At 37.8% G+C, this 12,675-nt stretch overlaps 1 protein-coding gene across 5 annotated transcripts in view; it reads right to left on the reverse strand.

The window, feature by feature from the left end:
* The window catches only part of RAPGEF2 (Rap guanine nucleotide exchange factor 2), a 195,604-nt gene that overhangs the window by 86,481 nt on the left and 96,448 nt on the right, over positions 1-12,675 (reverse strand). For 3 of the 5 annotated variants that reach the window (XM_061475731.1, XM_061475722.1, XM_061475706.1), the window contains exons 5-7: positions 8,170-8,245; positions 3,601-3,768; positions 882-899 (exon numbers count right to left, since the gene is read on the reverse strand). In XM_061475731.1, coding sequence (XP_061331715.1) covers positions 882-899; positions 3,601-3,768; positions 8,170-8,245 — 262 coding nt within the window. The remainder of the gene's footprint in view (positions 1-881; positions 900-3,600; positions 3,769-8,169; positions 8,246-12,675) is intronic. The other 2 variants (XM_061475739.1, XM_061475714.1) reach the window with 1 other exon arrangement.

Below are 12,675 nucleotides of genomic sequence, written 5' to 3' on the forward strand. Positions count from 1 at the left end.
TGTTTGAGAAAAGGAAGAATTTTGAAGCTAAACAATAGTTTTGTTTTCAGTTCTATCACAAGAGATTTCTCAGACATAAGAGTGTGGGCACTTAACAGCTTGACAAGACACATTCTTACCAAACATTGTATTTGGTGGATGTTCAGTAGTGGCAGTGACAAATGCAACTACAAATACAAGTTAACTTTAAAAGATGCCACTCAGATCTTCAGATTACTTTGCATTTGAGATCAGATGTCAGGGAAAACTTCTCTATTTTGTTTGGTTTGATACCATTCAAAAGACACTCAGGCACACTTTCCTCCCTAGCTTGACAAGCAGGCTTCAAATAATGGCCAATTACACATACTTTGTTAGGGTCTACAAAATCCAGCTACTTTATGCACATAATCATAATGGAAGACAAACTAGAAGCACTCTTACAAGTTTTCAACTAACAGAATCTTTCTGTTGCTACTTTGGTGCTCATCTTGTCACACTATAATTTGCCTGTTCTACTGACATCAAGGTAACTAAACAACAACAGGGGGACTACTTTTAAAATCAAAATCAAAAATTAAGTCCTTTGTGTCATGGAAGAGATGCTTGAGTAAAGTGTCTGACAAACACTAAGTATTTTAAATATACCCTTTGCTTATTGTTCTGCATTTTCTCTAAATCACAGACATCAAAGCAAGGATCAATCAAGCTGGGCAAGGGATACTGAGCTGTCACCAAATTCCACATTTGCATTAGTATTTTTATATCACAGTGAGACTGCTGAAGTATCAATGCAAAGGCTAGGAGGCAATTTTAGTCATAACATTGCATCAGAATTATGATATCACACCGCAAACCCACAAGTAAATTGTTAGTGGACCATACACAGTAAGTTACAATACCTGAGGTTTAGTGCATTCCTGTGAGCCAAAATGAAATGAATGCCATATAGGAGGAAAGGAAAAGATGAACATTATCAGACATGCCATAGTACATTCCACCACTATGAAGATAATGTTAAAATTATGTTAATGAAGGTCCATCATCCTCCCTACAAGTTGACTCTGTTGCAGAAAGCCATGCCACAACTGAGAGCACTGCATTTAACTCTTGAAAAGCACAGCCATGCATCTTCATGTAAGTTCTATGTTATGCTCTACGTTTTCATAAAAATATAGAAAACTTTCTTCAGAAAAGACTGTCTGAACTTTCTGAAGGAAAGCATTCAGAGACCACTGCAAAAAAAGCATGAACAATTTATCAAATTAAAAAAAAATCATTCTACCCAGTAGCTATGGATTTAGAGAAAATAAAAGAAAATATGTGAAGATTTTGAGAATGCTATCAAAGCAGCTTTACTACTTTGAATCTCATGTACCTAACACTAAACCAAAACACATCCACACGGAAGAGCAAACTTGAAAACAAATGCATCATATTAATTCTTTTTCCATTTTACTTTAGCACATTATTCACTGCAATATCTGAACATCTGCATGGTTTTAGAAGCTTCTTTCCTTATCCAAAATTAAGAAGTAGAACCAAAAGTGAGACCTTTACAGATACTGACCAAAGAATGGATGGGCAAAAAGTCCACAAGATCTGCGCTATATAATATGTTTGGAATAGCTATTTGTTTCAAAAAACCTGCTTTCTTCAGTGAATTTTTAAGAAAACAAGATTAAAAAAAATGAGGTCAAGGGACATAAACTAGGAAAGGCAAACAGACAATGCAGCCTTTAACATGTATGGTTAAAACAGTAGAAATATTACTACTTGTGTATGAAAGAACAATGTAAAAAAGATCACCAAATACTGTAAAAAATATGAGGGAATGGACCAGAGACTCTTGACTACATTGTAAAACTCATTTGAGAATATTTGACTCAATTTCCTTTGGGACAGGGGAAATTTAGTCATATGCATTATATTACATTTTTTTAAGCAGCATTTGTCTGTAATTATTGCAAATTTTACAGTTTATTTGGCAATCTCTTCAAACTCAATATGAAATCTTGCTTGCAATGAACTTCCCAACACATACATAAAATCATTATGAACTCACACAACAGAATGGCACACAATGGACTTTTGCTCTTAGTACCAGTTAAGCTTACAAAAACTCATTAAGCATACCTAAAGTGAAATTTATACAACAGGCAAGGACCTACAAATGCAAATGGCACTGTCTGTAATCTAAATATTGCCCTTCTAGAGCTAGATCAAAATCACACTAGAGCTGTTTGCTAAGCACAACATACACATATAAATAATATGAATTAAAGTAATTCTTCCTGTAATTCCTACAAAGTACAGTACAGCATATTTACTTTTTCAAAAAAACAGACAAGTGTTTCATCTTCAAACCAAGTGAACTGGCTCAATCCGTTTTAAATTTAGAGGCAATTAAAACCGCACTGAAAATTAAATTATTAAAATCTGTTGTATAAACAAAAACAAATTGTTGGCATAAAATGTAATTATTCAGCTCATGAGGAAAAGCCTGTATAATTAACAGATGTAATCAAACATCTACACACTTAGAGACACACATTGAATATACAGGGAACTGGCAAACAAGTCAAGGAATACCGATAAAGAAGGAAAAATGGAGAAAACCTACAACTGCATTGGATCAAAGACAGTATTTTAAGAACACTAAAGTTCTAATACTGCAAATTTACATGCATGTGGCTTACACTGTGCAAAATTTCAGCCCAACAAACTCAATTAGATTAAATATGCACAAAGTTATTTATGCGCATGCCTTTATGGTTCTAGGTTTGTGGCCCTAAACGAATAAACTAGAGCCAGAGACAAACAGCCTTTCTAGTCTTTGGCTTACGGTTGAAATCAATACCAAACAAACATGTTAATCTAATAGAGCTTTTCTCAATTTAAAAGCTATATAAAATGTTTCATAGAATAAATTTTAATTAGCAATTTATTTTAATCTCAAGAGAAAGCCTGAAAACTTTCAACACTGAAGATTACGCCAAAAGAAGATATCAAGTGAAATGACCAAATGATCTCCCTGATGATGGGCAACCTATGCAGCTCACGGAAACCAAGTGAAAAAGGCTCTTGAGGCAGACACCAGTAAAAGTAATTTGACATTTAAATTCTGAATTCCAGAAAGAAAAGACATATTTAATCCAAACTTTTGGCCTGCTGCAATGCAGCACAGTCGTTTTCAGGCAACAACTGTTATATGCCAAAGAATGCTTCACTGACATTTTAACACTGTACACTAAACTATTTGTACTGTAACTTCATAGCAAAAGGAAATGAGAACATAGTTTCTTTCACAATTTCAAATAATGACTGGAACATTAAGAAATCATACATGACATTCACACTCTAAGAAACTGTAGTTCAACTCTGTAGTTGAACTGTAGTTCAACTCTGAACTAAGATTTAAGGTGCACACATGTTCATGTGTGTTCATCTATTCTATGATTCTATGTACTGATGAAGTCAAACTTGCACCATTTTAAGGGGAAACCTCCCTACAGAAGCACACTTACTTAAAGATACCAGCAAGTTTAGCCATTCTGCTTGTTTCATTTTAGGTAATTTTCCTATTTATATTCTGGGAAACCATAAATACAGACAGCTTACCGTATGGTAGCCTCTAGGTAGAGGTGGCTTCCCCACGGGATAAGGGTCAACAGTATCAATAATGGTTTGTCGCTCTCCTTTTTGGTTGATTTTCCTAAATCTTCTTCGAGACTGCCTATGAGAAGCTTGACGTTGAAAATACTCCTCATTTTCATCCATGTAATCAACCTACAATAGATGCAAGAGAGTGTCATTTCCCCAAAGAAATGTTTCTTCTTGTAAAAAACACAAGAGGAGAGGGACTATACATCAGGGACTGTAAGGGGTAATGTGTTTAAACTTAAACAGGGGAGATTAAGGTTGAATATAAGGAAGAAGTTCTTTACTGTGAGGGTGGTGAGGCACTGCCCAAGGAAGCTCCAAGTTCTCCATCCCAGAGAGTGTTCAAGGCCAGGCTGGACAAGGCCTTCAGCAGCCTGATATAGTGGGGGGTGTTCCTGCCCATTGCCTGGGGGTTGGAACTAGTGATCTTAAGGTCCTTCCTAACCCAAACCATTCTATGAGGCTGAATCCTATTTTTCAAAACACAACAGTTAGCTTTGAATTTCCTGCATTTTTAGCACTAAGAGTGAAGCCACAACTATAAATAAATAAATAAATAAATAGATAAATAAATAAACATTAGTATGAACTGCACCACTGAATCATTTAATACAACCACTTTTCAAAATTATCCCGTCCTTCCATTCTTACTCTTTAAAAATACAAACATTTCACCACTCATTGCAAAAAGAAAACTGGTATGAGAAAGTATTTGGTAGCTTTCATACTAATCCCTATTTGTCACTTGGTCTCTTCCCTAACCAACCTATAGAAAAGGCTTCACTCTTCAATAAGCAGCATTGGTATTGTTATTCACTTCAAATATTCTGAAAGCATAAAAGAAAGATTTCTAATAATAATAATTTCTAATGGATTTGCCTGAAAACAAATCACTTTAAAGCAACTTTGGCTACATGGGATTTGGAGAAGGCTGAGGTTCTGAATGATTTCTTTGCCTCAGTCTTCACTGGCAAAGGCTCTGACCAAACCACCCAAGTCTTGGAAGGCAGATGCAGGGACTGTGAGAATGAAGACCTTGGGCCCAGAGTAGGAGAGGATCTGGTTCGAGACCATATTAAAAATCTGAACGTGCACAAGTCCATGGGTCCTGATGAGATCCCTCCGCGGAACCTGAAGGAGCTGGCAAATGAAGTTGCAAAGCTGCTGGCCATCATATTTGAGAAATCGTGGCAGTCAGGTGAAGTTCCCGACGACTGGAAAAAGGGAAATATAACCCCCATTTTCAAGAAGGGGAAAATGGATGACCCAGGGAATTACAGACCAGTCAGTCTCACCTCTGTGCCTGGCAAAATCTTGGAACAGGTTCTCCTGGAAGGCATGCTAAGGAACATGAAAATCAACAAGGTGCTTGGTGACAGCCAGCATGGCTTCACTAAGGGGAAATCCTGCCTGACCAATTTGGTGGCCTTCTATGATGGGGCTACAGAACTGATGGACAGGGGTAGGGCAGTTGATGTCATCTACCTGGACTTGTGTAAAGCGTTTGACACTGTCCCACATGACATCCTTGTCTCTAAATTAGAGAGATATCGATTTGATGGATGGACCACTCGGTGGATAAAGAACTGACTGGATGGCCGCACACAAAGAGTTGTGGTGAATGGCTCAATGTCCGGCTGGAGACCAGGAACGAGTGGTGTCCCTCAGGGATCGGTGTTGGGACCGGTCTTGTTCAACATCTTCGTCGCTGACATGGACAGTGGGATTGAGTGCGCCCCCTCAGCAAGTTTGCTGATGACACCAAGCTCTGTGGTTCGGTTGATACACTGGAGGGAAGGAATGCCATCCAGAGGGACCTTGACACACTTGTGAGGTGGGCTGATGCCAACCTCATGAAGTTTAACCATGACAAGTGCAAGGTCCTACACCTGGGTCGGAGCAATCCCAGGCACAGCCACAGGTTGGGCAGAAAAGAGATTCAAAGCAGCCCTGTGGAGAAGGACTTGGGGGTGTTGGTTGATGAGAAAATGAACATGATCTGGCAGAGTGCACTTGCAGCCCAGAAAGCCAACCATATCCTGGGCTGCATCAAAAGGAGCGTGACCAGCAGGTCGAAGGAGGTGATCCTGCCCCTCTACTCTGCTCTTGTGAGACCTCACTTGGAGTATTGTGTGCAGTTCTGGTGTCCTCAACATAAAAAGGACATGGAACTGTTGGAACAAGTCCAGAGAAGGGCCACGAGGATGATCAGGGGACTGGAGCACCTCCTGTATGAAGACAGGCTGAGAAAGTTGGGGCTGTTCAGCCTGGAGAAGAGAAGGCTGTGTGGAGACCTCATAGCAGCCTTCCAGTATCTGAAGGGGGCCTACAAGGATGCTGGGGAGCGACTCTTCATCGGGGACTGTAGTGATAAGACAAAGGGTAAAGGGTTAAAACTTAAACAGGGGAAGTTTAGATAGGATATAAGGAGGAAATTCTTTCCTGTAAGGGTGGTGAGGCACTGGAATGGATTGCCCAGGGAGGTTGTGAATGCTCCATCCCTGGCAGTGTTCAAGGCCAGGCTGGACAAGGCCTTGGGTGAGATGGTTTAGCGTAAGGTGTCCCTGCCCACGGCAGGGGGTTGGAACTTGATGATCTTAAGGTCCTTTCCAACCCTAACGATTCTATGATTCTATGAATCTAACAACAAGAAGAATAAAAAGTACCTATTAGGCACATCCCAATATAAAAATAGTTTCCTCAGTTTCAGAGTCTTCAAAGTAATAGTCCTAAACTACTACACAACAGTATACTGCAATGAAAATATCTGAAGTAGAAATTCTGGTTTTCCTGAAAAAGAACAATCTTTTTAAACTAATTTGGCTGAAAAGCAACATCTCTTCTATATTGACACTAGTAATAGAAACCTTACTCCAGACTGAAAGCGGGGAGAAGAAAACAAAAGACCAACTTTCAGCATTTGCTCTATATTGGAATTCAGTTAACTTCAATTCCACCCCCCAGGGATAAACAGTATTTCTGAAGACATACAGAAGACCTTATAAGGCACCCTGCAAGGTTCCTCCATATTTTTCAACAAGGAAAAGAAATATTAGACAAAAGACTCCTAAGAGTTTGCAGCATATCTGTGTCAGAAGTGTCACATCCTCATCAGCTCATGTCACTAAATACAACTTCCAGTGTACTAATACAAGGGGATGAGCACAGTTCCTGGTTCACCAGGCAATCTGGTAACATTTACTCCATCACCACTGAGTATCTATTTCACAGTCACATGCACACCCTACATCTTTCCCGCTTCCCCTCCCCACAGAGGGACCCATGCAGCCCCGAGACGGAAAGTTACTGTGCCTGACAAACACCGGGCATGGGATTCTTTCTATTCAAGGTACATTTATTCCTTTGACAGGCTGAAGTTTTTCATTTCAGCTTTCCCAAAACTCCAGAGGTAGTTTTTGCAGTTTTTTTTAAGACTGAGGCAGCACATGTGGGTGTACCTGGCCCTGACCCAACATTATCCATCAGTCCAGATGTAAACGAAGTAAAGTTACAGAAAGCTTTAGTTAGTGATAGTAAAAAAGGCAACTGGCATTTCTCACATATACCTTCTCTGTCTCCTACTGTGTAGTATTAGCTCTGTAAAATGACTTTTTTACTTAGAATTGGAAGGGGGAGATATATCATCAAACATCCCACAGAAAAAGCTACCATTACACAACCATCTTTTTTGTTTACAGTGAAATCACAAAGAGCTTAAAACCCGCAAAAGCAAGCTTTGTATTTGCATGAAGGTAAGTTAAACAGCTACTATTTTTTTACCAATCAACTTTAAACAAGCAACCTGATCTCTTCCACAAGCCTAAAGCTGTGCCACAATTTCCTGCGCTTCTGCAAGTTTTACAGAAACAGTCACTTTTTAGGAAAAAAAGTGTTTAGTGTCACAGCCTATATCTGAACTATAACCTATAATACAGACATGACAATTATCTAAGCTGTATATGAGCTGATTGCTATCTCAATGACAGAGGAAAAACCAAACCGAAGTTTTAGTTTTGTAGTTAGAGATCAAGATCAGAGACGATGATGTTCTGCCACTGGACTACAGCAGATACTGCTAACAAAATAACCTTCACCCAGAAGACAGGTAGAATTTTAAAATGTTCAAAGCGCTTCCTAAACCTCAGGCAGCTGAGAATAATTCAATTCAATCAAACATTTATTACTTAAGGTAACCTGAGGTTAATACTTTAAAGCACCTATGCCTACCTTTAACAATAAAGCAGCTTTAAGAAAACAAAAACAAAACAAAAAACCCCACAAACTGTTCTGCTATTCTCCTAGCACAAGAAAGCTTCAGTTTTACAAGAAATACTGTAAATATTACAAAACACCTTTATCACTCAAATAATGCAAGTATGTGTGCAAAGAATGCCAGAAAGGTACGTATGACATCTTGGATTTATAAAAAGATAATGTGCAAAACTGAAGACTCCAAGTTTTTTTGGAAGTTGAAATGTTACCAAAGCTGGTCTGTAAAATTTGAAAGCAACTGAAGGAAATTCTTACCACAATCATTTCAGATGGCTCCAAAACAATGCATTCACAGCCACGCCTGAAGCTTCCTGCAGAACGCTTGCCAAAGCTGAAGAAGAAAAATACTTGAATCAGAAAAAAACCCAGACTATAACACAACCCGTGAGCATATTTACATCTTCTCCTGATACTGTAAAGCATAGAAAAAATGTACATACCTCTGAACAATATAAGTTTCATATGTCCTTCAACAAGCAAATGATACCTGAGGACACCAAGAGCTGTGCAATTTGTATTTACATACTTTTCTAAGAATATTTGCTAAATAATTCTATTAACACTAAAATAAGTGTCAATCAAGTGCCGTCTACTGACGATGCACGGTTGATTCTGAACTACATTACAGAGTTTGATCAAGTATCTTCTGACATTACAGTATTAAGTTTCCTAAGCTATCTGCATTTCTATAACGAAAGCTAACTAGCATACGAAGGAAAGAATGAAAAGGCTGATCAACTATAATTACTCCAATAAATTAATAAAATAAGGATGCTTAACATTACAGTATTCCCAAATTGAACTGATGAGGACAAAAGTTTGTTCTGCCTTTCATGACACATTCCCACCTCGGTGCTGTAATTAAGCTTGATACTAATTTGCTTCATGTGCTATAAAATAGAAAGCTATTTTAGTTTCAGTTTCTGAAGTGCTCTGCCTGTATTAAATGAATGTGTCTCCACAAGTTAACTGCAAAGAATCCTCAAAATGCCAGCAGTAAGGGTGGAATGCAGAGAACCAGTACATAATTCAGTGAAATACAAGACCTTATGGTTATTAGATCCTTAATTGTACACTGTCTGAGTGAAAGAAAAGACAACCAGCTGAAGTTTGTTTCTGGTTATGTGTGTCCACCTCCAGGTAGCTCATATTTAAGCCAGTCTGGTCAATGCCATACTTCTCCCATTACAGAGAGGAAGGCAGGACAGATTAAATAGCTGGAACCCCAGGACCCCTCTTGTAGCCTGCCTGAAAATTTGCCAAAGGCCAATGTAACTATCTAGTCTTTCCCTGTCTTCAACCTAGCACTTTGAAATAGGCATGTGAAACCTTCATATCTGAAGGTCACAGGGCAACAGCTATTAAATCAGTTTATGAAAAACAAACCAGACCCCTTAAAATTGTAAAATCTGAATTGAATCCTGTAATGCATAGTAACAGTGACATGCTTAAGCTTTGATGCCTGTGGAAGTAACTTTTTTAAGCTGTATTTCATAACAAGCAAACTGAAGAAGTTCATACACCATTTCGAACAGTCTGTCTAACCAGTTTATCTCTATTCTCCCATCCTGTCTGGCGATTAGTAGAAATGAGCAATTTAACTTGCTACCCAAACGGCTAATCTCTTGACAACAGCACGTTTACAGCTCAAAAAGGCAGCAATCAGATATTGAAAAGAAATGCCAGCTGTGCTTATTCATCAAAATAATAATCGCATTTAATGGTACATGGGAGTTCCACAATAGAAAAAAATCTCCAGAATACTAGGCCTCTTGAAAAGAAACATTCAATGAAGAAGTCTCTTGGCAAAATGCTTATTTTCCTAGAGGCAAACACATGCTTCTTCCTATAGTCCAGCAACAAAACACAGAGTGCTTTACTCTACAATGCCATCTTGAATTTTATACAATTTCAACTACTCTTAAAGATACTATAAAATGAAACCATTATCTTGATTCCCTAGACTGTTACAAAAGTGACTTTTATTAGCCTGATCCATGCACACAGTTTTTCCGTAAGGAAAGGTGGGAGAGACAAGAGAAAGTAAATCAATTCATTGATTGAAAAATAACAATGTAAAAAATGTTTAGGAAGTCAACTTATTTGATATTCTAATTGAAAACAAAAACAGAAATCCTTATCCCCTCTTTGTAACCACTGGTTTTGGTCTAGAACATATTATTGCTGTATTTTTTTGCCAGCCCATTTTCTAGCCTCACAGCAAGCGCTAATTTCAACAGAAATTGCATATACACTTTACACTCCACCATTCTTTTCTTCCTCTATTACTGTCTGCAAGTATCAACTTTGAACTTCTGCCCATTTCAAATTGCTGCTGACATCCAAAAGTTTCAAGTTTAGCAAGCACAGTAAAATCTAAAAACTGTGTTTTGGATGTGCCTTTCTATTCTTGCATAACTCATTTGGATTCAGCACAAAGGAAAAGGTAGTCAACATAATAAGACAAAAGGCATGTACTAAATTACTATAAAAACAACTCTTTATTTCTGATCCTACTAACACACTGGTTCTCACAGCAAATAACCATGTCATTGCTGCACTGCTCGGATTCCTACAACAGCAAGGAATTTATTGGGGCAGACAGCACATCACACGTATATATTATCTTTGACCAAAGATTGCAAGGCACTTCAGGCTGCAAAGAAACTCTCTTATCTTTGTGAAGCATTGTAGACAACAAGACAAGTAAATCAAGACAGAAGAAAGTTAAATGACCTTTCAGATGTTGCAGTTCTTTTCTGAAATATGCCATATCAGCTAAACTTCCTAACTTCCAATCTGCTGCTGAAAATTCATCATCAGTAAGGAATTCATGCAACCAGAGAAAATTAGAAAACTCTTGTGACTGTCCACTCTGTTTCGACACTTCAGAAGTGTCCAGCTCTGACTATGGTAGAACAACCACCATGTTATTGCATACTATCTGTTGCAGAACCACACTTTGATACCTAGACAGTCATACATGCAACTTTGAGAAAGTACTGTGAGCTTAGGGCACTGTCAATCCTATGGTTTCAGTTCAGAAGACTGATATCAAAGTCAGTAAGCTTTATCAAAATTAATTTCTCAGAGCTTTGCCCAAGAGCAAAAACCATCAAAAAAAAAGAAAAATAAGGACTTCAATGACACTCTTGTCTACCCGAAATCCCTAGCTGCAGTAATCAGACATTGGGTAGAAGAAGCCACCAAACACACTTGATTTAAATGAAAGCAAGTTATTTAAAACACCAGTAAGCAGTAAAAAGAAGCAAATACCCAACACATAATACAGTTTGTTTGCAGAGCTGATCAAAAGCCCAAGCTGTAAAGCCTTTTATAAAATAGCAGGAGAGGAACTTCATACAAGGGACCACAAGCTGGCATGCAAGCTGGCTTGAGGGATGCTAAGTATCACACACAAACAGTAGCAGCAAATAAAGTTTCAGTAGAAGGGCTGACATATCTTCATAATACCAGCTCTATTTCAGTAACTTTTGTTAAGACACTGTTCTTTCCGAATTTTGATGACAGCTTTCCTATAGAAAATTGGTTTGCCTACCCAGATTTGTCACAAAATACAGTCTACATGAGCACTGGTTAGCTAAAGTAAAATGTATGAGCGTGTTTCAATGTATGAAGGATTTGATAAACTTATTTCCTCCCTTACTATAGCGTGAAGTAAGCCTGTGGATATATGATTTCAGTATGGAGCTTAAGGTTAAACCACATTTTTTATTTTAAAACGCAGTAGAGAATTTTACATAATAGACACTTCATGCTTGGTTGTACCATATCATTCCTTAATAATTTTAATTAAAATTATCTTAGCACATTAAGATACAAATCTTCTTTTCCTACATAAGCCTTATTAATTTCAACTCCTAAAAATAGCTCATTTGCAACTATTAAGTCAGTGACACACCTGAGGATCCCAGCTTTGCAACTATTTTCTCTAAAACAATGATGTGCAGGAAATTCCACCAAAGGAAACTAAGGTAGTTTAAAGTTATCTTTGCAACAGTGGCTGTCAATATGAGATGTAGAGGTTATAGCAGTAATTTAGATAGCCAGAAGGCTGCCAGGTTAGGATATTGCTGCCTCACCTAAAATCCCCAAAGAACCTTGTTTTGCAGCAGCTTTTCCAACACTTGTTTTTTCTGGCTACCACATAAGCTCTGACTTGAGGTTCCCTGAGTATTAAACTTCACAGATGCTCTCCTCAGCACCTGTCCTAAAGGCATTTCACTTCTGGAGTTATTTTCTATCACAGTAACATTTATTCCCCATAAACCTACTGAACCTATGATGTGCATATAAAATGACTTAAAAAACCCACAACCTTAAAGATACACAAAGCAATTTGATTTGCAGGAATCCACTTTACAGTAGCAATTTTGAAAGCCAATGATAAATAAAAATCCACTCTTGGAAGGTTATGTGTTCTCCCCAAGCAACTGTTCCATAACTGTACCATTCCCTAAAGCAACTGACAAAAGTCTAATTTCCCACTTCACTATTCAAAAGCATTATTTCCAAATAAATTCATTAGTAGTAGGAAAACCTTTTGCTCACAATGTGTTTTCAATATAGGTATTTTAACCTATATAAGTAATTTACAACTTCATTTTCATTCTAATACATTCTAAAATTCAGTTTACACTGACTAGTTAATAGAAGACAAGTTTTAAGTGAAAGCTAAGGGTTTCCATGTTTCCCCAAGTTTACACTTTCAGTTTTCATCAGAAAACCCTTTGCAATTAT

The sequence above is a fragment of the Pezoporus flaviventris genome, unplaced genomic scaffold, assembly GCF_033815535.1.
Source record: "Pezoporus flaviventris isolate CSIRO_AGI_PZ_B2104156 unplaced genomic scaffold, CSIRO_AGI_Pfla_v1 ptg000002l, whole genome shotgun sequence".
NCBI lineage: Eukaryota > Metazoa > Chordata > Aves > Psittaciformes > Psittacidae > Pezoporus > Pezoporus flaviventris.